The 25,724-nt window shown below is 51.3% G+C and overlaps 3 protein-coding genes and 2 pseudogenes across 3 annotated transcripts; 1 reads left to right on the top strand and 4 right to left on the bottom strand.

Moving 5' to 3' along the window:
* Positions 1-968: 968 nt before the first annotated feature.
* On the bottom strand, positions 969-1,857 carry LOC134381280 (hemoglobin subunit alpha-1-like). Its single transcript, XM_063101379.1, has 3 exons — positions 1,746-1,857; positions 1,298-1,502; positions 969-1,168 (listed from the first exon to the last, which is right to left on the bottom strand). The coding sequence occupies exons 1-3, from the start codon at positions 1,838-1,840 to the stop codon at positions 1,040-1,042; spliced, it is 429 nt and encodes a 142-aa protein (XP_062957449.1). The 5' UTR covers positions 1,841-1,857; the 3' UTR covers positions 969-1,039.
* A 1,542-nt stretch (positions 1,858-3,399) lies between these two features.
* Positions 3,400-4,658, bottom strand: LOC134380962 (hemoglobin subunit mu-like; annotated as a pseudogene).
* A 96-nt stretch (positions 4,659-4,754) lies between these two features.
* LOC134380672 (hemoglobin subunit zeta) lies at positions 4,755-5,933 on the bottom strand. The gene is made up of 3 exons (XM_063100743.1): positions 5,839-5,933; positions 4,992-5,196; positions 4,755-4,883 (listed from the first exon to the last, which is right to left on the bottom strand). Exons 1-3 carry the CDS (start codon positions 5,931-5,933, stop codon positions 4,755-4,757), a joined length of 429 nt encoding a protein of 142 aa, XP_062956813.1.
* Positions 5,934-17,824: 11,891 nt separating this feature from the next.
* Positions 17,825-18,587, top strand: LOC134380961 (ATP synthase F(0) complex subunit B1, mitochondrial-like; annotated as a pseudogene).
* Positions 18,588-20,039: 1,452 nt separating this feature from the next.
* On the bottom strand, positions 20,040-21,218 carry LOC134380670 (hemoglobin subunit zeta). Its single transcript, XM_063100737.1, has 3 exons — positions 21,124-21,218; positions 20,277-20,481; positions 20,040-20,168 (listed from the first exon to the last, which is right to left on the bottom strand). The coding sequence occupies exons 1-3, from the start codon at positions 21,216-21,218 to the stop codon at positions 20,040-20,042; spliced, it is 429 nt and encodes a 142-aa protein (XP_062956807.1).
* Positions 21,219-25,724: the final 4,506 nt, after the last annotated feature.

Below are 25,724 nucleotides of genomic sequence, written 5' to 3'. Positions count from 1 at the left end.
TCCCCAAAATTTTATCCAGCACTGCGTGTTCAGGCTTGCTCTGAGGGTCCAGGCAGGGCTGGAAGTGCTGAGCGTGTTCCTAGGCTTGGGGTGCCAGGTGGGGTGTGCAGGATACCTGTGTGGAGTTTGGGACTTCAGCACCTGGGACGGGAGGCTTTTCACAGCACGGGAGGCTTCTGCCACTGGAGATTCCAGAGGACTCAGGGCCGGAGAACAGAGGGCAATGAGCCAGGGGGGCCCAGGGTTCGGCACAGAGTAAGCTGTTAATGTGCCCCATGAGGTGCAGGAACCAGGGAGCAAGGTACTTTGCTAACGAGCCTCCCCAGTGCTCCTTATCTGCTGTTGCCAGCTCACCCTCCTCTCCTCCCCAACGTGCTGGCCTGCTCTCAGGATTACTGTGACAGAGGAAGGGCAGGTGGGGCCAGGTCACTTGCTCCCACCCACCTACCCTCTAGTAGGAATGGGGGTGAGAAACAGAAATTTTCTGGCACCTTTATTTGCATCGGGAGTAGCCCATATTTTTGTTTTCCTTTGTTTTGATCTTTTTTTTTCTTTTTAATGGTGGCTGGCCAGTATGGAGATCGGAACCTGTGACCGTCGTGTTAAAGACTGGGCTGTAACCAACTGATAGATTGTATGTTTAACTGGGATCTGTCAGGGAGATTTCAAAGAAGAGTGTGATTCTAGAACTCCTCATCTCTTTCTCCTGAGAGAAACCCATGAGAAGTCTGGCACCTCCCATGACAGGCGCCTGGTTCAGCACCTTCCCTGGAGCTGGTGCTCCTCCCCTCCCTTCTCTTCTGTGCTGTCCCTGCCTCTGCGGCAGCTGCAGAGAGGTACTTGGTCTGACAAGGAGAACCACCCTTACCGCTGGCAGTTTTGCAGACACAGAGACACAGAGACACAGAGAGCCCAGACACACACAGGCTGCCACCCACTCAGACTTTATTCAAAGACCAGGAGGTGCGGGTGCCTGGAGGGAGGATGGTCTGGCACGGAGGCCAAGCAGGTTGGGGGTGGGGGTCGCTGAGGCTCCAGCCTAACGGTATTTGGAGGTCAGCACGGTGCTCACAGAGGCCAGGAACTTGTCCACGGAGGCGTGGACTTCAGGGGTGAATGCTTCAGGATGGTGTCTGGCCAGGGTCACCACCAGGCAGTGGTTCAGGAGCTGCAGAGAGAGGATATCAGGGGGATAGGAACTGCAGCCAGCCGCCCACGCTCCTCCCCTGGAACCCGAGGGATTGTCTGCGTCCTCATGCCCCACCCAGGTCCCTCCCAGCCTGGCCCGCATGTTCACCTTGAAGTTGACGGGGTCCACCCGCAGCTTCTGCGCGTGCAGGTCGCTCAGAGCAGACAGAGCACCGGGCAGGTCGTCCACGTGAGCCACGGCATTGGTCAGCGCATTGGCCACCTTCTTGCCATGCTCCTTGACCTGTTTGGAGTCGTGGCTCAGGTCGAAGTGGGGGAAGTAGGTCTTGGTGGTGGGAAAGGACATGAACATCCTGTGGGGAGAAGCGGTGGTTGAGCAGCGGGGAGGGGTGGGGGATCCAGGTCGGGGTGGCCAGCCTCGAGCTCTGACTGCGACTGAGGCGCTGGCCGGTCTTCCCGCGCACCGGTCTACGGTGTGGGCCTGAGACCTGGGGGATCTGGGAGCGGGCCGGTCGGAGCCCACCGAGTAGTCGTCGGCGGGTCCCTGGGGTGGATGTTGAGCCCCAGGTCCAAGTAGGGGAGAGGAGACTCCTCACCTCTCCAGGGCCTCCGCGCCATAATCGGTGACATGGTCACCAGCTTTGCCCCAGAGGGCCTTGACGTTGGTCTTGTCAGCAGAAGACAGCACCATGGTGGGTTCTTTCTGAGTCTTCGGGGACCAGAAGTGTGCCGGGCTTGGAGAATGTGGAGCTTTTATGTTTGGGTGCAGGGTCACGCCCAGGCAAGCCACGCTTGCTCGTTGGCTGGCAGGGTGTCAGGAGGTGCCCTGCTGGGAAAGCGAGGAGGGGAGGGAGTGGGCAGGGGTTGGGTGGCCAAGGCCGCCCTCAATCTCTCAGTACTGCCCAGGCAGAGATCCAGCTCTCTACACTGTAACCTGTTCCCTTTAGTGGTTCCGGGGCTTCTACACAGGTTTTTGAGCCAGAGCCAGGGCAACTTTGGAGTGTTTATTTGCCAGGCTGGGGAGGGGAGCACAATCTTTTCAGAAGTAAAACATAAGCTGCTTTTGCACCAAACTTTGCCCGGACTCAGAACTGTTAACTGTCCATGTAAACAAAGGGGATGAGGAAGATAACATGGAGTCAGGTCCTCCAAGTTCCCCTCCCCTCACTGGTGGGATGATGCTCCCAGGCAGCACCAGGTAACTGGTCCCTGGCACCGACTGCTTGATAGCGATGTGGTCGGGGCCCAACTTCTAGCATCCCTCTTTGAACCTGGGTAGTGACTGTGGGGCCGGCCCAGTGCTCCCTACACAGACTGGGGATTTTCAGCCTGGAAACCTCATACAGGGTATGGAGAGCTCCAGGGTCCTGCTCCCTCCTCAGCCCCAGTTCTTTGCCCACAAAGGCTGGGGTGAGCCCTAAGATTCTTGCCCTGGGAGTGGGGAGATGGGACCTAGGGGAGGCTTTGCCTTGGCCTGGGAACTTGAAGAGTTGGGGGTTGAGTGGCCATGAGCCTGTCAGGCACTGATCCTGCTTACAATCTCAAAAATTATTTCAAAGACCTGGTGAATTTGGGTTGTTTCTCAGTCTGATGGGTGAGGCTCAGAGAGCTCAGGGACTTGCCCAGGATCACACAGTTTGTCAGCGTGAACTGGGTTTGAAAACTGCTCTGCCTGCCAAATGTGGCCCCTGAGCACTTCCTCCCCACTCCCACGCCCCATTTCATGAGGTTCAGAGAAAGGTGCTAACCTGGCTCGGGGCCAGGTTTGCTGCAGAGAAAGCTCCTAGGGAGGGAGGAAGCAGAAAGGAACAGGACTAAGGATCTAAGGAGCCCTGGGTTCCCAACTCTGCTTGGCCTCAGGCCACACGCTAGGCCCCAGGGCCTCGGTTACGCACCTGTCTGCAAAAGAGGCAAGGACTCCCGTCTGCAGGTCCAAGCGCGAAGCGGGGATGGAGGGAGGATGGATGAATGACAGAATACAGATGTGTTTTGAGAGCGGCATGGCACTGCGCTGGTGGCGGACTCCAGTGCCCCCTAGCCCCATCGCACTCTCCAAGCACAGGAGAGCAAACCTTTGGGTGGGCATTTGAGAGTTCTGGGAGGCTTCCCGCGGGACCCCAAGCTTCTCTGGCCAGCAACAGTAATGTCACCTTGCCTGCTCCCCAGAGACTATACATGCACACTCAAGGTCAGACTTTTGAGGCCTCTGTTTATTAACATGCACAGACCAAGGCCTGCGGGGTGTAGGTCTCAGCAGTACTTCTCGGTCAGCACCACGGCCACGCCCGTCAGGAACTTGTCCCAGGCCGCCTGCATCTCCACTGTGTACTCGCCCTGCACCATCTGGAAACACTGGATTAGCAGCTGCGGGAGAAAGGGCCGGTGAGAGGAGGGTCTGCCCTCGCCAACTCCTCCCCGAAATCCCCGGGCTACGCGCTGGACCCTTCACCCGGCCCGGTAGCGCTCACGAGGAAGTTGGAGGGGTCCACGCGCAGCACGCGCGCGTGCAGGTCAGCTGCCCGGCTCAGAGCCGCGCACGGGTCGTACACATGCCGCAGGCCACGCCCACCGTCGCGTGGCCACGCCCGTCGCCTCCAGCACGCACCGGCGGGGCTCAGCAGCGCCCCTTGTCCCGGTAGGCGCTCCGGCGCGGGAAGTAGGTCTTGGTGCGGGAGTACACGGTGAAGAGCCCACGGGAGCGGGGCGGTGAGGGGTGGCACCTGAGCAGGAGCTTCGCCTCGAAGAGCGCCTCGTGCCCAGCGATCAGGTCCCAGACCTGCGCGAGGAGGGCGCGGTCCTGAGCGCTGCGCACGGTGCCGGTGTGACTGCTCTGGGGGCCGCCCCCGTTCGTTAAAGAGGCACCCCCAACGCCCCGCCCGCCCTTATCGGCCCGGGCACGCGGGGACCCCGGGCCCGCGCCGAGCGTCGTGGCTGCCCCGGTCCCCGCTGACGTGGAGGCCGCGGCCTCCGGGACTCACGGGTTCAGGCGCGGACTCGCGCCGCTGTGCGTGGCGCTTCTGCTGCAGACTTTGGGGATCTGTGATTGCTCCCCTGCGGGCCGAGTTAGTGCTCGGCCAGGAGGGAGTCTGGAGGGAGCGGGAGAGAGAGCGCGGGGCAGGAGCGCCTCTGATCCCTTAGGAGCTTGGGGGGAGGAGAACCGCAGCAGGTCCCGGGAGTTATCACATCAGGCTGTGAAGAAAATCCCGTGAGTCCCGACACGCGCCCAACATGCCCGTGAGGCGACAATCGTCGGGCGAATTGGGAAAGAAGGGAGGGGCGCGAGCGAACGTCTGGCCCCGGACCCGAGTACAGCGCGTGTGCTGCTCCGCTCCTCCCGGGCTGTGACCCTGGGGTCCTCAGGGTCAAGAACCTGCCCAGAGCCCCCTCGGACTGTTCTACAGGCCCAGGGTCACATCAGAGTCGACCGCAGTCCCGCGAATCCCCCCACCCATTCCTCAGCTTCCCTCCTTCCCTCCGACACTGAGGACACGCAGCCCGGGGTCTTCCATCTCATACGTTTATTGGGGAGTCCGGGGAGGAACTGCGGGAGGAGTCAAGGCCAGGGGAGGGTTCGCAGCCGGTCCTGGGGGTCGCGGCGGCAGCGCTCAGCGGTACTTCTCGGTCAGGACGGAGGACACGACCGACAGGAACTTGTCCCAGGCGGCGTGGGCCTCGGCCGTGAAGTCGGCGGGGAAGCGCGCGGCCACGGTGACCAGCAGACAGTGCGACAGCAGCTGGGGACGCGGGCGGGCGGCTCAGCGCGCTGCGGGGGGAGAGGGGAGACGCCGCCCCACCCCCACCCCAGCCCCGGCCCCCCCGGCCTTCCCCCTCCCCGCGCCCACCTTGAAGTTGACCGGGTCCACGCGCAGGACATAGGCGTGCAGCTCGCTCAGCTTGGCCAGGGCGCCGGGGATGTCGTCGATGCTCTTGACGGCGTCGCCCACCGCGGCCACCACCTTGGAGCCGTGCGCGCGCAGCTGCGCCGACCCCGGGTGCAGGTCGAAGTGCGGGAAGTAGGTCTTGGTCTGGGGGTAGCTGGAGAAGAGCCTGGCGGGGTCGCGGGGGCGAGAGCTCGCGAGGAGGGCGGCCTCCTGTCCCCTCCCCCACCCCCGCGTCACCCCCCAGCGCCGTCTCAGCCCATCCCGGGCGGCTGCAGCCCCTGGCCTGTCTGCTGGCTCCCTCTGGGTCCGCACAGCCTGACCTCCAAGTCCCACCGGCCTCTGCCTCCAGCACCCCACGGCTCCCGTCAGCCCCTTCACCGCTGTCCTCTGGCCGCGGGGACCTCCTTCCCGACCCTTGACCAGGTCGCCTGCTGCACCTTCTGGCAAGACCCATGCCCTCCCCAGCAGCATTGCAAGGAAGGTCTGTTGAGGAATTTCTCCTCTGACCGTGTCCCCCTCCCCATCAGACGCTCCAGTGTTAGTGGTCTTCGCAGCCTGACTGTCCTGTAAGGCCTTCATGCCTGGGAATGACACCTCCCCACCCTCTCCGTGTGACAGCCTGGGCCTAGTCCCTATGGACCTCAGTGAGCGGCAGGGCAGTGACATGCCCGTGCAACCACTTTTCTCCTCCTCACCTACCCTTCCTCATGGACCCCTCCTCACAGTCCCCTCCTTACTGACCCCACTCACACCCCCCCACCCCCCCGCCTCTGATCTGGTCCCTTAGGCCGTCCCATCTGGCACTCACCTCTCCAGGGTCTCAGTGCCGATGGCATCGGCTTGCGTGGAGATCTTGCCCCACATGGACACGATGACGGCCCTCTCAGTCTTGGTCAGAGACATGGCGGTGGCAGTGGGCAGCTGTGCAGGGGATGGGCGTGCTCAGGACTGGCCTCAGTGCTGCTCAGCCCCCAGGGTCCCCTTATATGCACCAAGTGGGGCCCAGCCAGGCTGTGGCCATTGGTCGGGAGAGGGGAGGGGGCTGCTGGGGTGGGGTCTCTTATCAGATCCAGTGACCGTGGGGGGGCAGTTAAGGGCTATCACTTCTGCCGCCCCTGCTGGGCCACAGCTGGAGCCCGGGGTTCCAGGGAGATAGGGGCCCGGGTCTGGGCAGGAGAGTTCACGTGTCAGCCCAGCCTGGCCTCCATAGTGACTGACCCTGACTTCCTGTCCTTGTGGTAGGAGGGGGACCTAGAGCCTGCCAGTCCTGGTCAGAAGCACTCTTAATTCTTCTCTTTGTGGAAGCTTCTCTGCCTCTACCTTATGAGTGTCAGTTGCCACATGAGGAAACTGTGGCACACGGAGGCAAAGTGTGACCCAGTGACACGGGCGAACCACAGCCTTGGCTTTAGACCTCCTCCACCTCTGCTATGCAGCCCCTCCTCACCTGGATGATGTTCTGTCTGAGGGTCTCCCTCAGCAGCCCAGTGGGGGACACTCCAGGCTTGGCATCCAGGTGGGGAAGGGTCCGGGGAGGCCTGGCAGGGGCTAAAATTGTCACAGCACAGCTGGGGCCATGCAGGCCCGAAATTCTACCCACCAGTCTCTTCCCAGCCTCTACGAGACCCCCTCCGGCTCTATTTATTTATTTCTCTTTATTCCCTGTTCCCCCATAGGGCAACCATTCCCATGTGCTTAATATATCCCTTTGAGTCAGTACGTGTTCTTGCAAAGGGTGCATTTTTACGCATGCATTTTTAATTTAAATAAATTATATCTTGATTAAAATTTTTTAATTTTATAATAAGCATTTCCTCATAAACACATCTTTTTTGAAATATGGGATTTTTAAAAAAGGGAAAACAACAGGATATACTACATGATAATGTTTTTTAAACAGAAGGAAAGCCTGGATAGGACTGCTCCAGACTGTCACCAATGATCTCTAAGTGATGAGGCTGCAGGTTATTCTTGTTTGTTTTCACCTGTGTTTGCTCTGGGTGAGTACGTGTTACTAAAATCACTAAGTGCCAGGATGTGGGAGCAGAGTTGTGGGCTGCTCCAGACCCTGCCTGGTCTCTGCATCTGAGCTGGAGTCTGGGGCCTCATGGCAGGGGGGCTTCCAGACCAACCCCAGAACCTGGGTCTGGGTCTGGAGGGGGACCCTTCCTGGTGTCCACGGCTGAGAACCAGCCAAGCTTCCCTGTGGCTCCTCACCTCCCAGCCACCTGCCAGGCTGCCTCAGAGGAAGCTCCAGATGTGGTGACCTTGTTCATGCGCTGAGCCCAAATGTTTTCAGCATGGATCAGATTTTCCCCAGCCTGGCCAACATTCAGTGTGATGACTTTTATTTGTCTGTGGTGGTGTGCGCAGTAGCACCTGTCTCTCTTTGCTGCTGAGGTTGGACATTCCCACATGTTGATTAGAATTCATTGTGTTTATGTCGAGTCTAATTTGTTCAGTTTCACTGGCCACTGGTTGAATGAACCCAGGATGTATTTTGTAATTTGAAGATACACGCACGCACATGCACACATGCACACACACAATCTCCACACCTGTGGGCTTTTCTATCTATGTTTTCTTTAATACGTATTTTGTGCATGTGTTTAAATTTTTTTGAATTTTAATTTAAAAATTAAGCTCATCGTTAATTGCAATAGCAAACCTGGCAAAAGATATAAGTACACCATAGTAAGCAAAAATTCCCTTCTTGTCCCTGCACCTCCAGAGATAAGCCAGCCCTTCACCATTGCCTAGGGCTCTTCAGCATGTCAGGGGTGTGTGTGAGAGGACACAAGCTCTGCCTGAGCCCTGGAGTTATTCTGCTGTCCAGGAGCCTGAGGCCGCCAGGGTCCTCACCTCCAGCTCCAGAGGAGACTCATTAGCACCGTCTCCTCAAAGTCTTCCTAAAAGCCACCCTTCCTGTTCAGAAAAAGGGTACTGGAGAATGAAAACCACTTACACCTCACCAGCATCACTAACATTTTGGTGTTTTCTTTGTGTTAGCTGAATTACCTTGAGAATACGACTTCATATACTGATCCTTCTCACTTACTGCACCAGTCTCTCGGTTCAGCAAGCATGTACTCATCACAGTGATGCCAAGTGGGGATGCACTGCACGACTCAGTGGTTGGTTGGATCCTCAGCCTGTGGGGGTCCCCCATAGTAAACATAGCTCTAATTTTTTTCTTTTACAAACAGGTCCGTGATGAATATCAGTGCTTGGGATTATTTCCTTAAGGACTGATTTCTAGAAGAGGAATTGCTGAATCAAATGGTATTAACTTTTTAAAAAGCTTTTTGAAGCATTGCCAATTACTTTTCAAGATGATTGCATGGATGTATAGTTGCAAAATTAGCCATTTGATGCTCACTCTGGGAATCTTCCAGGCCCCGGGGGCTGTTGTTGCCGACTTGGACTTCATTCGAGGTTTAGCAGAAACTATTTCCATGCCTGTTCCATGCCTGTGTCTGTGCTGTGAGCCATCCTGCTATAGGGAATGGCATGGGAGCCTGAGGAGTGATACCCCTTGTTCTTCAGGCTACAAGGGGCTCCCATGTGTGTGGCATGGCTCCATGGAATTTTTTGTTTGTTCACCTTTGGTTGCTTGACAAGGCTTTCCAGAATTAAACAGCCTAACCTTTTGGCTTAGTATGGCTTTGGGGAATTCCCTGGAGTTTCTCAAAGGACATGTTAAAATACATCAAAATTAACTGGTTTATTAAAGGGCATTGTCGGTACTAAAGGTGTTTTTGATGCATGTTCCCGGTATGGGTTGGCTCCATTTAATTGTTATTAATCTTTTTTGTTAGTGATGTGTGCATGGACCCATTGTGGCTGACGTCATGCTTTTGTACGTGTGGAATGAGTTCTTACATTGGATTTCTATCCACATCCCCCAGGGAGGTGGTGGGTCTGAGTGCTGTGGTGTTTACAATTATTTGATCATTAACCAGTTACAGATTTCTTTGTTTTCCCCATTCCCACAGTTTCACTTGACTTAACAGGAATATGTTTTTTCCCTAGTAATAATAAGAATGATATAGTGTGTTTTTGTTAGTTTGAGTAGGATCATTTAACTTTTCACTTTGTCCCCTGTGCTGTTCCCGGAGTCTATTGGCAGGGAAATAAATGGTATAAACATTGTGATTTTGATTATAAATTAAAATGATCAATATAGAGTATAAGCAATATTAAATTGTTAACCATAACTAATCCATGTTATTAAAATCAAGTATAGTAAGTATAAGTAAGATTAAAAAAGGGTTAAATTGTAAGTTAAGAAGGTTAAGAATTATAGTTTAAACTAAAAGTCTGACGCTCTTTAAAGCCAAGCATGCTGCTATTGTATAGTTTCCTGGCCACAAGCCACAGGCTTTGGGGTCAAGTATTGATGCATGAGTAGATGTTTTTGTCACAGCATGAGTGCCTTAGGACGTTTTGACCTTTCTTTTTCAATAGAAACAAAATGAAAAATGTTTTGATTAAAAGATAAATCAATGTGTAAAAGATTAGGTAAAAACATATAAATAAAGCAAGATTTTTGTGGTTGTTGTCCACACTTGCACTAGACATCTGTGGTCCATCTCTTTCTTTCCTCGGCCGACGCCACACCAACTATTCAGGTCCAACGAATCCTGCGGAGCTGGTCTCCAGCATGTCTGGGCACAACAGATGATGGGGCAGCTTTCCAGCCTCAGGCTATGGAGGGGAGAGGACCCCACAGGAGACTACCATCCCTTATCTTCGAAATTCCTCCCAGGAGGGGGTCTCCAGCTGGAGTGGAGGGTGAGGAGGGGATTGGAGAGACTCACAGGACCTTGGGGCTGTGGTGTGCCAGGCCTGAGGAGGGGTGGGCTGGGCTGTGGGGCAGGGGGATCGGCGTGCTGTGGTGGCAGCACCAGTAAATCAGCCTGGATTAAGACCTGGTCAGCCAGATCCCTTCCCTGAACTCCTGCTTCCCAAGGGGGAGGTGGATCTTGAATCTCCAGAGGTCCAGGAAGGGGCAGAGGCTGCAAAGGTTCACCAGGAGGCCTGAGGGCAGGAGATAAGAGCTCTCCCCCCAGCCCCAGGCCAGGCCCACAGCACCCCCTCTTTCTGTGGGCAGGAGCTTTGGTCTCAGCAGGATCTCTCCTCTCTCTAGCTGCAAGCCATCCCAGGCACATCTCCCAGCCTTGCAGAAGCAGTTGGCTCTGCCAGGAGTTCCTTTTCCACCCCTTCTTTCTTCCTCTGGATAGTCTTGTGTCCTGCCCCCACCGCCAAGCCTGTAATGAGTTATTTCCTTTTGACATGAGGTGTCCTGGCTTCGTTGCCTCTCTGTCAGCCCTCAGTCCACCATGTGACGCTGCCTCCATCTGTGTCCTGACCTTTCTCTTGAATACAGGCTCGTAGATCCAGTGGAGTATCTGATGTCCTCACCTGTGTGACTCAAACAAATCATGTCCAAAACAGAGCTCCTGATCTTCCCCACAAAACCTGCCATTGCACCTGCCTTCCCCTGACCTCTCTACCTGCCACCCTTCCTTCTGGCACTCAGGCAGACAGCACAATCGTCCTGGACCCCTCCTTTCTTCTACCCCTGAAACCCATCCTGGCTGCTTCTGTCCCATACAGAGGGAAAGCCGGCTGTGGCCTCCTGTCCTCCCTCCCTCTGGCCTCTCCCCCAGAATGTCCTTCCCCAATATTGTCACTCCCTCAAATGTCACCATGTTAATAAGCCCACATTGGCCACCACATTTAAAATTCCAATTCTCTCCACATCTGTCTAATCCCCCACCTGCCCTGTTATTCTTTTTTCACAGAAAAGAATGTTTATGTTTATTGTCCACTAGAATGTAAGCTCAGGAGTGAGGGGAATTTTGGTTTCCATTTTGTTTACTGGCCTATCCCGAGCACCTTAGACAGGACTGGCCACAGCAGACTCCCCCCAAAATACTTGTTAAATGAATCAGTGGTCCCTGTGCTCAACCCTGCAGAGTGCCCCCTTCATTCCCCCGAGCTGGTGGTCCTTTCTGCCTCCCTCAGACACTGAGCTCAGGGGCAGGAGCACCAGGAGGCGCTTGGTCAGCATCTGCCTGACCATGGACCAGGAGGCTGGCACTGTCTTCTTGGAGCTGACAACACACAAACATCTTCAGACCCTCCAGCATGAAAGGTGCTAATTCTTTGGAATGTGAAGAGTTCTCAGGATCACCTGGGCTGTCAGGAAACCAAGGCACTAAGAGGAGGAAAGGTTGGCCAAAATCACGAAGCCGATTGGAAGCAGGCTAGGGCTCTGGAGAGAGTAACCCTGAGACCCAGAGATGTGATTGCTCAAGGCCAGTGGGACCCAGAGAGCAGACCCTCATCACCTGCCTCTCCCCTGTGCTGAGGCCAAAGGCTCAGGTGGCAGCTCCTGACTTGCAGCTCCAGGACAACCTGGCATGTGTAATCATGCCCTATACCCCACAACCATATTCCCAGGATGAGTCCTTCCTGGAGAAAGGGGGCCCACCTGGGGCACTTCCCCTAGCCTAGCATCTTTCTGCAGCACTGAACCCCCAGACCCTATTGGTCAGGCAAGCAACAGGAGCAACCTCGTGGGCTTATGAAAGTGCCAGAAGGTCTGTCCATTCTTCATAGATGACTTTTGACCACCTGTCTCCTTGGCCAGCTCTAACAGCTGGGGACACAGCAGAGGACAAAGGGGCGGAAGTAGCTCTCCAAAGCTGTGTTCCATGAGAGGCATGCAATGAGAAGGCACGTTGGCAAGGAGGGGACAGCAGCCCTACTGTCCAGGTCACTGCCAGGCCTGTCTTCTCCTGCTGAACATAGCGTTAGGACACTGACCCCAGACACAGCCACTCTGTGGCCCTGATGATGCAAGGCAGAAAAGGATCCCATCCAGACACGTAAGTTACCTGGCCCATGCGAGTGGCTGCTGCCACTTTACTGATCACAGCTCTCGCTTCATTTCGCTCTTCTCACCTCTAGATAAGAATGATTAAGATACCCAGTCACGGGGTTACTTCATGGGCAGCATCTAATCCAGAGCAAAGTCCTGCTTCCTCGACTCTCCCCCAAATCACCTAACACAAGCCTACACTGCTCCCAACACCCCCTTAGTGAGACTCCTAGGGTTCCTCATGGTGGGTGGTCTCCTTCATTGCAGTGAGTCAACAAACTCACCTTTCTTTACTAGAGGTGTGGTCCAGGTGGGTCTCTGGCTGTATAGCATTGGCATTAGAAAGGAAAAAGCAGGAAATCGAGGTAGGCAGTGCTGAGAGGGGTTGCAGTTTTAGATAAGGCAGCCGGGGAAGACCTCACTGCGATGGTAAATTTGAGCAAGTATTTGAAGGAGTTGGGAGAATAAGCCATGGGGTGTTTGGGGGAAGAGTGTGTAGCAAGCAGAGGAATAGCGAGTATAGAGGCCCTGAGTGGGGTCACAGTGCCACCACTCAGGAGACAGGAAAGAGGCCAGTGACTGGGCAGAGTGACTGAGGGTGGGGTGGGGGGGCTGGGGTCAGACCTTATAAAGAATAGTGCAGTGACCTCCTGCACTCCCGCCCCTTGCGTGCAGCAACCGTCAGCATCCGCCATATTTCTTGGTCGATGTATCCAGGGGTGTACCTGCCTGTGCTTTGTTTTCCCTTCTCATTGTGGAAGTGTGTGGTGGGCATCATGAGACTCTCTCTGCATGTACTTCCACACTCATCTCCTGCAGTGTGGATGTTCTCCTACAAAAGAAACCAGAAGTCTGTTGTCAATGTAAGTCAACCAAACCAACAACATTCTTTCACATCAAATTTCCCCCATTCATCCCAAACTGTGGTTGTTTTTTTGGTTTCTGGCTGGTATTGGGATCCAAACCCTTGACCTTGGTGTTACCACGCTCTAACCAGCTGAGCTGGCCAATCCCCAAACTGTCTTTTAAGCTCATTTGTTCAAATCAGGATTCAATCTGTGTCCATACAAAGCCTTTGACTGTCTCTTTATTTTCTTATTCCAGGAGCTCTGCCTCCCCTTCCACTTTTCCCCACATTAATGACTTTTTGAAGAGTCCAGGCCAGTTGCCTCGTAGAAAGTTCCATATTTTGGATTTGTCTTATTGTTTACTTGAAGTGTTATTTGGCTGGTTCATCCATTGATGTGTATATAGATTGTTTCCACCTTTTGGCTATGTGACTAGTGTAGACTTTTCTCCAAAGAAGATATATAAAAATGGCACATGAAAAGATACTCAACAACTTAGTCATTAGAGAAATGCAAATTAAAACCGTAATGAGATACCACTTCATATCCACTAGGATGGCCATGATAATAATATAAAAAAAGCAAAATAACAAGTGTTGGTGAGGATATGGAAAAATCAGAACCCTCATACACTGCTGGGGGCACTGTAAAATAGTGTAGCCTCTGTGGGAAACAGTCTGGTTAGTAAGTTAAACATTGACCTACTATATGACCCAGCAACTCCATCCCTAGGTATATACCCAAGCAAAATGAAAACAAATCCACACAAAAACTTGTACAGGAATGTTCATAGCAGCACTAGTTGCATAGCCAAAAGCTGGAAACAATCCATATACCCATCAATGGGAGACTGGATAACAAAATGTGGTTCATCCACACAGTGGAATGTTATTCACCCATAAAAAGGAATGAAGTACTGATGTATATTACAGCACAGGCGAGTCATAGAAGCCAGACGCAAGAGGCCACATATTGTACGATTCTGTTTATATACAATAGGCAAATCTAGAGAGATTGAAAGTAGATTAGTGGTTGCTAGGGGCTGGGGGGAGGAGAGAATGGAGAGTGGCCAGTAATGGGGATGGGGTTTCTGTGTGGGGTGACAAAAAAGTCCTGGAACAAGTTATAAGGGATGGTTGCACAACGTTGTGAATGTGCCAAATGCCATTGAATTGTACACTTTAAAGTGGTTAAAATGGTAAATTTTATGTTATGTGTATATTTAGCCACCAGAAAAAAGAACGCATTGGCAAGCATCATAGCTGAGGCTGTGGAATCTACTTGCCTAGGGTCTGGAGGTACACGAGGTCAGGAGGCACAGGAGGCCATCAGGCACATGAGGTCCAGGGGCACACGAGGCCAGCAGGCACAGTAGGTCCGGAGACACAGGAGGTCAGGGGGCACAGGGGGCACAGGAGGTCAGGGGGCATGGGGGTCGGGGGCATGGAGGTCAGCTGGCACTGCAGGTCAGTGGGCAAGGAGGTCAGGGGCACAGTGGTCAGAGAGCACACAAGATCAGGGGGCACAGGATGTCTGGGGGCACACGAGGTCAGGGGGCAAGGAGGTCAGGAGGCAGAGGAGGTCAGGGGGCACACGAGATCTGGAGGCACACTAGGTCAGAGGACACATGCGGTCAGGGGGACATGGTCAGGTTGCCCACTCTTGCTGATGCTCGCTTTTCCCCTTTGGGACTAGCTAGTAATTTGAGAGTGATTATTTTGGTACCATGAAAGATCCTGTTCCCAGCAACTTACAGCCAGCGCTTTTAGCGATCGTTGATCGTCTTGCCTGAGTCAATTATTTAATCAAGGATCATAGAACTGAGGTTTTCTAATTTTCTGGTTTATTCTCTATTTATTATCTGGCATTCTTTTGTAAAGAGAATTTCCTCATCAGTTGGGGATGAATGAGAGTTGCTCTAAAAGGTAGGATTTATACTTAATTATTTTCCTTTGATTATCAGTTTTTATAGTAACCTGTGAATGTGGCAATCTATCACTACATTAGTGGCAAGTAAGTTTCTTTCTCTTTTGAATAACACTATGAATTCATGGGTTTTCATTCTTTTAAAAATGTTTACATTTTAAAATTAATTTTAAAAATATTTTGCAACAACTGTAGCTGTTATCTTCTGATGCTAAAATTGCCTCACCTGTGACCACCAGGAGCCCCTCCATGCCGCCACCTCTGCCCTTTGACATACACCGTTGTTTGGGGAGCACTCCCAGGCTCACCGCGACTTTCTCTGCCCAGCCCTGGAATCAGGTGCTGCTCCGAGGAAACCCGGAGCTTTGTTTTACTGAGGGGTGGTGTCTAGAAACCAGGGTCCGGCTGCTGCCTGAGCCTCTTGCTCTTGGGTGTCTTTTCTTCCAGGGCCTTTTGTCAATGGATAGAACTACGATATATGTATATATATATATATATATTTATTTATTTCTGTTTAGTTTTTTTATTTTTTATTATTTTTTCTTTTTCTTTTTGAAATATATTTTTTGAAACATGAGTTAACAATGATATTTCCAATTCCAATTTGATGTAGTTTTAAAATTCTATTGATTTTATATTTGCATCTCTTTTCACTTGCACTGAAAAATACTGGTTTCTAATGACAATATTTTTTACTTATTTGCTTTTTTCCTACAAAATACATAACATAGTCTCAAATTTATGATATCAACTGCTGGTGCTCACTACTGGTTGACATGAGTCGACCTGAGATGTTGATAACACACAATGGAACTGGGCAAATAAATAAGTATCCTGGGAAGGGAAGTGCACATGAAAAGAGAGAAGATGGGACTGAACCATGTGGTTGTGACAACTGTAGGAATCAAAATGTGTTAAAATCCTGACAAATAGAGCCGGGGAAGGCCGTGAAGGGAGAGTGCTCATGCAGGAATGCCTGACAACATCATCACAAAACAATTATCACAAAAGACTCCATAAAACCACAGCCTTGTGCAGAGGCCATTGCAACCTGAACAGAAAATATTCTACAAGGACATCTGCCCAGCAACTCTCTGTGCAAACTCAGACTGTCATCACCGTCTTATCCAAGGGTAATTATCCAAAACAATTATGTAATCCTCCATCTCTTTTCCTTTAAAACCCTTTGCCTTCCTTTACCTCCCTGAATACATGCATGGTTTACTATGGCATGTGTATTCTCATTGCAATGTTATATTCCCAGTAAACCCCATTATTCTTCTAGAGAGCCCCTCTCTGTTATTTAGGTTGAGGTGATATTGGACTGTGATTGGGGATGCTGGTGTGGTCATGATTTCTAATACATTTAGATAGATATAGAGTGGCTACAGGCATATGTGAGTATATACTTATTTATGCTTGTGTGTGCACAACTACATCTCCCAGCTCTGTCCACCAAGACGGATGGGAAGCAGTGACGCCCCTGCAGCAGCAAACACATCACCCAGCGCCCGGGTCTCACTTTCCAAATACCATCCTCTGCTAGGAGGAAACAGAACCACGTGGAGAAATGGCTGATCTCAGGCTGTGGCAGGGAGAGTACAAGGTGCCAGAAAGTAAGAATGATGGGGACATGTCCAAGGACACAGGAGCCAACGTGAAGGGGCTCCCACTGTCCAAATCTGGGACAATTTGGGGATCAAAATAATGATGGCAGTAGATCATAACCCACTGATAAAATGTGAATTAATGCATTTATACACTGTAAATAAATAGTGGAGAGGAAAAAGCTTTTTCTTACAGTAGAATGCCGACTAACAAACACAGAAGGAATGATGGAGAATCTCCATCCAGCAACCATCGCAGTAACAGCTGATGCAGACAAGCCCTGTCAGTAGATGCTCAGACCAGGGGGTAAAATCATATAAAGAGCAGAATATTTATACAGAGTATCACCCAGGAAAATAACGATTATTTATTTATTAATGAAAAAGCATGAAGTATTTATTACTTAACTTTTCAGTATAGAAACCTGGCAGATGCCCTCTCAACTAAGTGATAAAAATGATCATCTCCAGCAAAGGGCCAGTCTGTGTCACGTGCCCTGGTGGGATGCAGTGAGGTGAGTATGGCACCACATCTGTGATGTTTCTGCCAAAAATGTATACCCCAAATCTCATCATAAGGAAACATCAGAGAAACCCAGTTAGGGACATTCTACAAACTCACTAGCCTGTGCTCTTCAAAATTATTTCAACCATGCAAGGAAAAGTGAAGAGGCAGGTTGTGGGAGACTCGTGCAGCGTTTGATCCTGGACTTGTAAAGGACGTTACTGGGGAGAGGGATGACACGGGCATTCATGGATCTGAGTCAGTGTTAACCTGATTTTGGTGGCTGTTCTCTGGCTGTGCAGGCGAACGTCCCTGCTGATTTAGGGGTATTTAGAGTACTGGTGTCTGCATCCTCCTCAAATGGCTCAGAAAAAAAGAGCAAGTAAGGGAAAGAGAGAGAGAAGGCAAATGTGGCAGAATGTTAACAACCAGGGAATCTGGATGGAGGGTGTTGAAGAGTTTTGTCTTATTAGTATTTTATTTAACAGTTTTACTGATATACAATTCACATACCATACAAGTTACCCACTTAATGCATGTACTTTACTGATTTTTAGTATGTTCACAGAATTGAGCAACCATCACCATAACTGATTGTAGAATGTTTTCATTACCCCCCCAAAATCCCCCTATCCACTAGCATCACCCCTATTTCTCCATCTTTGTCTTATTATTGCAGCTTTTTTGGATAGTTTGAAAATATTTCAAAATAAAGGTTATGAAGTTACAGCATCCATGTGGTTACGAAAAACAAACTACTGGGTGAATGTTAGGATTCTTTGCATTCCTTTCAGTCGTGGCCAAGGTGCTGTGTTCAGAAGTCACTTGGAACAATTCTTTTTTCTCATGACTATATTACTACATTCTTAGACAGGTTTATTTACTTAAGTTGGTTTTTAACTGTGGGGTTTTCATTATCTGCTCTTTTTAATTTTATTTTTTATGATATAAAAGATGTGCATGTTTCAAAGGTCAAAACTTCAAAATGGAGGAGTCTGCTGCCTGGACCTCGTCCAACCATGCAGTCCCTGGTGGTTCTATCTGTGGCCACCACAGTGGCCCCATCTCTGAAGAACGCAGCCCTCCTAGGTACAGGGGTATTGAAGGCAACAGGGATCTTTCACACAGGACAGCCAAGTTGTACCCCTCTACCACCTCTTCCTGAATATGGAGGAAAAGTTCTGGACTGATCTCTGAGGAATTCTTCCAGTTCTTTTATCCTAAAACCAGTGTAACAGAACCCTACATGCTCGGAACTGAGCTTATTTTGTATTGTCTATCCAAAAAATATATGTGATTACCCCAAAGACCTTCTCTGCCATATCAACAGTGAGATTACTTGTCTATGTAACTAAAAAATATGGTGCTTCTATTGAAGAATTTACTGATAAACTCAGTCAGCAAAAAATTGCTCAACTAGAAGAAGCAAAGCAGGCTCCCATCAATGTATCCAGGATGAGACTGATTTGGAGAAGTCACAGCAGTCACTGGTTCAGAAGTGCTATTATCTTGTTGATGTCCAGAGGACTAACATTGCTATGGCCTTGGAGGTTACTTACCAGGACAGGCTACACAGTATAGAAACAGGTAAAGAATCAGCTGGACTGTCATGTCTCTGTGCAGAATATGATGCTCCAGAAGCAACAGAGCACGTGGTAAACTGGGTGGAGAGGCGCGTGGTGCCGAGCATCTCTGCACAGTGGGAAAAGGAGATGATTGCCAAGTGCATTTGCAGATCTAAAGCTGCTCTCCCAGAAGGCTCAAGCACAGTCACTTACATAAAGGTATCCATCCCAACTAAGACCGCTAGAAACAGTTGATGACTAAATGGAATCTAGTCTATGTGACAAAATCTTTTTGTATTGCTGTCAACTGCGGTTAGTTACCATTTCTAAAAATGAAAGGTTTCAGTTTCATATAGTGAGAAGACCAAGTCTAGTGGCCACTCAGATGTTCTTGACCTTCATGCTCTGCATTTGGAGGTGTTCCATGACCACTTTTGAACAAGCAGTTTTCTTTAATAAAACTTCCTTCCTGCCTAAAGTTATAGTTTAAATTTGTAATTAATTCTATCATCTTGCAATAAAGTGACAAATTGAAGTGGGGGTGGGGGGAACCCAAAAAACCAAAACCTGTGCAGAGAGAGTTCCTCCCACCCTCCCTCTTATCATTTATATTCATTTCCCGCTTGTTCTTCTGTGGTTTCTTTTCACAAAAATGAGCAAACACACACAGTTGCACACACTGCTGCACACACTCACATATGTGGACAAACACGTGCACACTCATGTACCTGCACACGTATTCATGTTTCCTCTCCTTTCTTAAACAAAATCTAGCATGTTGTGGGTGTGTGAGTGTGTGGATTCTACTTCTTTCTTTTCTACTCGATATGTCCCAGACATCACTGCACGTCCCTTGTTAGAAATTATCCTCATTCTTTTTTCAGCTCACAGTTCTCCATCCTGTGGATATTCACGGTTTATTCAGTCAGTCCCTGACGGTGGGCACTTGGGTTCTCAAGTCTTTAGCAAACTAAGCTGCCAGTCAGTCCCTTTGTGCCTGTGTGCCTGGCTCCCTCTGGCCACAGATGAGGGGCCTGTGGCCCAGGTGAGAGCTGCCACCTGCAGAGTGTGGTCAGACTCTTGGGTTCTTTCCCCTCAGGAAGGCGGGAAGCGGATCTCAGTGAGGTTCTGATTTTAGTGCAGTGTCAGTGTGCAGTTCTCTGATTACGGGTGAAGTTCGGCCTGGTTCCTGTTTCATTCTCTAACTGTGATCAGACTCTCTACATCACGTCTGTGCCCCTCTCCCGACCGCCCAGTGTCCCCCTTGGGGTTAGTTGACTGAGGGATGGAGGATGAGTGAATGGACCTGCGGTCATGCCCGAGTCAGGGAGAGGCACAAGTTCGGGAGAAAAGGGAAAGGACACCGCGGAGGGCCCCGGGGACAGTGGGGTGGGGGCTGCGGCACTGCCCCCAGAAGTAAAGCTCTAGGGGCGACCTTCCTCCACCCCGCCCGGGTCAGAGCGCCCCCCAACCCGGGGGCTGCACATCCCTGTGCCCTCCGGAGACCCGGGTCGGACCGAAGGACCCGCAGCCCCCCGCGGCCCCAGACACCAGGGACACCAGGTGGACGTCGACTCGTTTATTGGCGCGTCTCTGGGGAGTGGGATCTGGGGGGCCTCTAGGGCGGGGTAGGGGTCGCGGCCGGTCCTGGGGGTCGCGGCGGCAGCGCTCAGCGGTACTTCTCAGTCAGGACGGAGGACACAACCGACAGGAACTTGTCCCAGGCGGCGTGGGCCTCGGCCGTGAAGTCGGCGGGGAAGCGCGCGGCCACGGTGACCAGCAGACAGTGCGACAGCAGCTGGGGACGCGGGCGGGCGGCTCAGCGCGCTGCGGGGGGAGAGGGGAGACGCCGCCCCACCCCCACCCCAGCCCCGGCCCCCCCGGCCTTCCCCCTCCCCGCGCCCACCTTGAAGTTGACCGGGTCCACGCGCAGGACATAGGCGTGCAGCTCGCTCAGCTTGGCCAGGGCGCCGGGGATGTCGTCGATGCTCTTGACGGCGTCGCCCACCGCGGCCACCACCTTGGAGCCGTGCGCGCGCAGCTGCGCCGACCCCGGGTGCAGGTCGAAGTGCGGGAAGTAGGTCTTGGTCTGGGGGTAGCTGGAGAAGAGCCTGGCGGGGTCGCGGGGGCGAGAGCTCGCGAGGAGGGCGGCCTCCTGTCCCCGCCCCCACCCCCGCGTCACCCCCCAGCGCCGTCTCAGCCCATCCCGGGCGGCTGCAGCCCCTGGCCTGTCTGCTGGCTCCCTCTGGGTCCGCACAGCCTGACCTCCAGGTCCCACCGGCCTCTGCCTCCAGCACCCCACGGCTCCCGTCAGCCCCTTCACCGCTGTCCTCTGGCCGCGGGGACCTCCTTCCCGACCCTTGACCAGGTCGCCTGCTGCACCTTCTGGCAAGACCCATGCCCTCCCCAGCAGCATTGCAAGGAAGGTCTGTTGAGGAATTTCTCCTCTGACCGTGTCCCCCTCCCCATCAGACGCTCCAGTGTTAGTGGTCTTCGCAGCCTGACTGTCCTGTAAGGCCTTCATGCCTGGGAATGACACCTCCCCACCCTCTCCGTGTGACAGCCTGGGCCTAGTCCCTATGGACCTCAGTGAGCGGCAGGGCAGTGACATGCCCGTGCAACCACTTTTCTCCTCCTCACCTACCCCTCCTCATGGACCCCTCCTCACAGTCCCCTCCTTACTGACCCCACTCACACCCCCCCACCCCCCCGCCTCTGATCTGGTCCCTTAGGCCGTCCCATCTGGCACTCACCTCTCCAGGGTCTCAGTGCCGATGGCATCGGCTTGCGTGGAGATCTTGCCCCACATGGACACGATGACGGCCCTCTCAGTCTTGGTCAGAGACATGGCGGTGGCAGTGGGCAGCTGTGCAGGGGATGGGCGTGCTCAGGACTGGCCTCAGTGCTGCTCAGCCCCCAGGGTCCCCTTATATGCACCAAGTGGGGCCCAGCCAGGCTGTGGCCATTGGTCGGGAGAGGGGAGGGGGCTGCTGGGGTGGGGTCTCTTATCAGATCCAGTGACCGTGGGGGGGCAGTTAAGGGCTATCACTTCTGCCGCCCCTGCTGGGCCACAGCTGGAGCCCGGGGTTCCAGGGAGATAGGGGCCCGGGTCTGGGCAGGAGAGTTCACGTGTCAGCCCAGCCTGGCCTCCATAGTGACTGACCCTGACTTCCTGTCCTTGTGGTAGGAGGGGGACCTAGAGCCTGCCAGTCCTGGTCAGAAGCACTCTTAATTCTCTTTGTGGAAGCTTCTCTGCCTCTACCTTATGAGTGTCAGTTTCCACATAAGGAAACTGAGGCTCCACATCATTAGTTGTCAGGGAAATGTAAATCAAAACCACAAGGAGAAACCAGTTCATACCCACTAGGATGGCCATAATTAAAAAGACAAAACAAGTGTTGTCGAGGATGTGAAGAAACTGGAATCTTTGTAAAGTGTGGTGAGGATGTAAAATGGTGCAGATGCTGTGCAGAGTGGTCTGGCAGCCCCTCAACAGCTTAAACAGAGAGTCACTGTGTGGCCCATCTATTCCGTTCCTAGACATGTACCCAAGAGAAATGAAAAGACTGAAGCTCTGACACATTTGACAGCGTGAATGGACTTTGAAAACATCATGCTCAGTGAAAGATTCCATACACAAGAGAGCCATGTATGATTCTGTTTATATGAAATATCTAAAAAGGGCAAGTCTGTAGAGACAGAAAGGAGATTAATGCTTGTCTAGGGCTGAGGTAGTTGGGGGGTGTAACTGCTAATAGTTATGAGTTTCCTCTTGGGGTGATGAAAATGTTCTAAAATTGACTGTGATGATGGTTGCATAGCCACAAATATACTAAAACCCACTGAATAGTACATTTTAAATGGGTAAACTGTATGGTGTGTGAATATCATTTTAATAAAGGTGTTAAAAAATATCTGGTAATATGATTCCTCCCATTTCATTATTTTTTCAAACTGTTTTGGCTATTCTAGTTCCTTTATCTTTCCATATGACTTTTACAGTTACCTAAAGAGTTATCGGCACAAAATCCTCCTGGAATTTTGATGCAATCAGAGGTAAATATTTCTTGTATGGAGAGTTCGATCGTGGATATTTTGCTGAACTATTCTTAGAGAAAATTGTGGACTTTAGGTAGGCCCTCTGAATTAAAAAACATATCTACAAACATAAGCAAGTATTGAGCCCTTTCTGAATGCCAGGTGCTCTGCTTGGTGAAATGGTGTTCATTTCTTCACTGAGAGGTGCGGTCACTGTTGGGGGTTGAGGGCAGGAGCAGTGTCCGATGCACCCTTCCTGCTCAGCAAAGGGAAGGGTTTCACTCTGGCTGCTCGGTACCTGTTTGTGGCCTGGAGGTTGGGTCTGCCTTCCCCGATGCCCTTTCCAGGAGTGCCTGGGTCCCTGTCTTTCCTGGTCTGTTCCTTATTTACATTTCATGGCTGTCATATTGCAGGGCTCTCCTCTCCGAGGGGGTGCCCACCCACCCCCTGCCTTACAACTGCTTGCTAACTGTCCCAGGAAATGCTGCTGCTGACCTCAGAGGGCCCCAGTATACTTGCCTGGGGGATATCTTTTCCTTATCTGGGGCTCCTTCTGGACTGAGATGAGAGGGCCCGCCCTGGTCACTCCTCGATGCTTGGTTCAGACGGAAACTCCCAGTGCCACCTTGGGCATGTGGGCCTGCAGTGAGGGGCATGAGGCTGTGCCTGAAGCCTCAGCTCCTGAGAAGGAGGGAAGATGGCAGGGAGAGGGACAGAGACAGGTGGACAGGCTGGCAGAGAAGACAGAATGAGTGAGCAAGACAGGAGATGGAGGGTCAGATGGAGGGTTCATGGGGCAGGGAAGGAGAGGCCAGAAGCCAGGCAGGTGGGGGTGTCTGGCTGCATGAGGGGAAGCACAGAGAGCTCTCAGAAAGGAGTGCGTCTTGGAGAATCTCTCCAGCTGCAGTGTGCAAGGACCTGGCCAGAAGGCACAGCAGGGCTGTGCTCCCTAACAGAGGAGGTCGTGCGGTCAATTATAGGATCCTTCTTCCATGCTGGGGGACAGACCTCAGGTACTCTCAGGCCCCAGGACCTTCTCTTTCCCTCCTGGAAGCAGCCGGTTCCCATCCTTGGCCCCAACAAGGAGAGGAATCCACACAAGGCATCCTTGTTTCTGAAACTTCCAAACCCTGCAAAGCATTGTCATGGGCAGGTGTCCTTTTCTTTTTACTTTTTTTTCATTGTGAAAAATAGCACAAGACGTACATCACGGCTTAATGAATTATTACAAAGCAGACACTCAGCACCCCAGCCACACCCCCCCAAAGGTAACCTCTATCCTGACTTACCTTCTTGCTTTTCAATAGGTTTTAACCACACAAATATGCATGTGAAGCACGTTAGTTGTTCGTGCCTGCTTTTGACCTTCATGTGAGTGAAACAGTACAGGCGCCCCCATTTGCATCTGTCTTTCACTCATTCATGTTCCTGAGAATCACCAGCCACATTGCGGGTGCTCATTTTCATTACTGTGTTGTATTTCCTCACAGGAATATTCCACAATGCATTAATGGTACTGGGGATGGACATATGGGTTGCTTAGTTCTTGACTATTATGAGTAATTCTGTAATGAACATTTTTTTACATGTCACTTGGTGCCGCATACTTGCAATTCCATTTGGTATGTACCTAGGAGCAGTGTTGCTGGGTCATAGGGCAGGTGTGTCTTCAAGTTGAGTAGATAATGCCAGCCTGTGTTCCAGGGTGGTCAACCAGCTCATGATCCTGCCAGTGGTGCGTGAGGGTTCCCATTGCTCCAAATCCTTCCAAACACGTGGCATGGCTGGTCTACTGGTCTCCTGTAAGTTCAGAATTTCTTGTAGGTGTAGTGGTTTCTCATGTAGTCTTAATTCACAGTTTCCTAATGATTACTGATGTTGAGCCCCTGTCCACATATTTAAGGGCCATTTGGATTTCTTCTTTATTGAAGTGTCTAATTCATGCCCACTTTTCTACTGTATTGCCAGTCTTATTGATTTGTAAGAATTTCAGAAGTATCCTGGATACAATTTGTCAGTTTTACATGTTACGTCTCCCACAACTCTGCAGTTTGCCTCCACTCTCTCAATTCTGTTTTTGGTTGAACAGAAGTTTGTAATTTTAATGCAGTCAAATAAGTGACTCTTTTGGTCCTGTTTAAAAATGTACCCTTCTATCCATCCGCAATAGCCAAAAGGTGGTAACAACCCAAATGACCCCCAATGGGTGAATAGATAAACAAACTGTGATATTTCCGTACAATCAGGTATTATTCAGCCATAAAAATAAAGTATTGATAGAAGCTACAACGTGCATGAACCTTGAAAACATTATACTAAGTGAAAGAAGTCAGATGCAAAAGGCTACATAGTGTGTGATTCCATTTTTATGAAACGAAGCTACATAGTGTGTGATTACATTTTTTTTTTTTTTTTGACCGGTAAGCGGATCGCAACCCTCTGCACGGTGTTGTCTGCACCACGCTCAGCCAGTGAACACACCGGCCATTCCTATATAGGATCTGAACCCGTGGCCTCGGCGCTACCAGTGCTGCACTCTCCCGAGTGAGCCACGGGGCCAGCCCTGTGTGTGATTCCATTTTTATGAAACGTCCAGAACAGGCAAATCCACAGAGGCAGAAAGTAGATTAGTGGTTGCCAGGGCCATGGAGAGGGGGGATGGGTAGTGAGTGCTTAGTGGGGCGGGGATTTCTTTTTGGTGTGATGAAAATTTCTCGAACTAGATAGAAGTGGTGGTGGTATAATACTGAGAATGTGCTAACTGCCACTGAATTATTCACTTTAAAATGGCTATTTTTACATTATGCAAATTTTACCTCAATTTTAAAAGAGAATAAAAGCCTTTGTGCTCCAGTGCTGAGATGAAGAGAGCCTTCTATACCACATTTCTAAAGGCTTTATTGTGCAGTCTTTTGCGTTTGGAGTCAGTCCACACTGGACTGATTTTGTGTGGTGTGAGGTGAATCTGTCCATACTGTTTAGCAGACATTTATCAAGTGCTTTCTAAGTCCTGTGCACAGTACCAAATGCTCTTCATGTTGGATACTTGACCCTTACAACCACTCTGTGAATGGTTTTATTATCATTACTTTTTTTAAGATAAGGAAGTGGAGGCTCAGGGAGGTTACGAAACGTGTCCAGGTTTCAACAGAGGGGGGAACGGCCCGATGGTCTGGTATGGGCTAGGCAAGTTTTCTATCATCTCTGGGCCTTGTTTTCCCATCTGTGACTTGAGGCGCCTGAGACTGTGCAGTGAGTCCAAGATGTTGGGGCCTGCTGGTCTCAGCCAAATTCCAAGCTCCAGGCCCGTTCTGAG

The sequence above is a fragment of the Cynocephalus volans genome, chromosome 6 (assembly GCF_027409185.1).
Source record: "Cynocephalus volans isolate mCynVol1 chromosome 6, mCynVol1.pri, whole genome shotgun sequence".
Classification (NCBI taxonomy): Eukaryota; Metazoa; Chordata; class Mammalia; order Dermoptera; family Cynocephalidae; genus Cynocephalus; species Cynocephalus volans.
Note: the sequence above shows the minus strand (reverse complement) of the source record. Positions and strands in the feature narration are given on the sequence as shown.

Bases quoted from the DNA above. Each gene is read 5' to 3' on its own strand.
- LOC134380670 (XM_063100737.1), bottom strand. From the start codon at position 21,218: ATGTCTCTGACCAAGACTGAGAGGGCCGTCATCGTGTCCATGTGGGGC. The intron at 20,482-21,123 runs GTGAGTGCCAGA...CGACCCCGCCAG, and splicing joins GGCACTGAGACCCTGGAGAG to GCTCTTCTCCAGCTACCCCC. The intron at 20,169-20,276 runs GTGGGCGCGGGG...CCGCGTCCCCAG, and splicing joins TGGACCCGGTCAACTTCAAG to CTGCTGTCGCACTGTCTGCT.
- LOC134380672 (XM_063100743.1), bottom strand. From the start codon at position 5,933: ATGTCTCTGACCAAGACTGAGAGGGCCGTCATCGTGTCCATGTGGGGC. The intron at 5,197-5,838 runs GTGAGTGCCAGA...CGACCCCGCCAG, and splicing joins GGCACTGAGACCCTGGAGAG to GCTCTTCTCCAGCTACCCCC. The intron at 4,884-4,991 runs GTGGGCGCGGGG...CCGCGTCCCCAG, and splicing joins TGGACCCGGTCAACTTCAAG to CTGCTGTCGCACTGTCTGCT.
- LOC134381280 (XM_063101379.1), bottom strand. From the start codon at position 1,840: ATGGTGCTGTCTTCTGCTGACAAGACCAACGTCAAGGCCCTCTGGGGC. The intron at 1,503-1,745 runs GTGAGGAGTCTC...TTCTCCCCACAG, and splicing joins GGCGCGGAGGCCCTGGAGAG to GATGTTCATGTCCTTTCCCA. The intron at 1,169-1,297 runs GTGAACATGCGG...CTCTCTCTGCAG, and splicing joins TGGACCCCGTCAACTTCAAG to CTCCTGAACCACTGCCTGGT.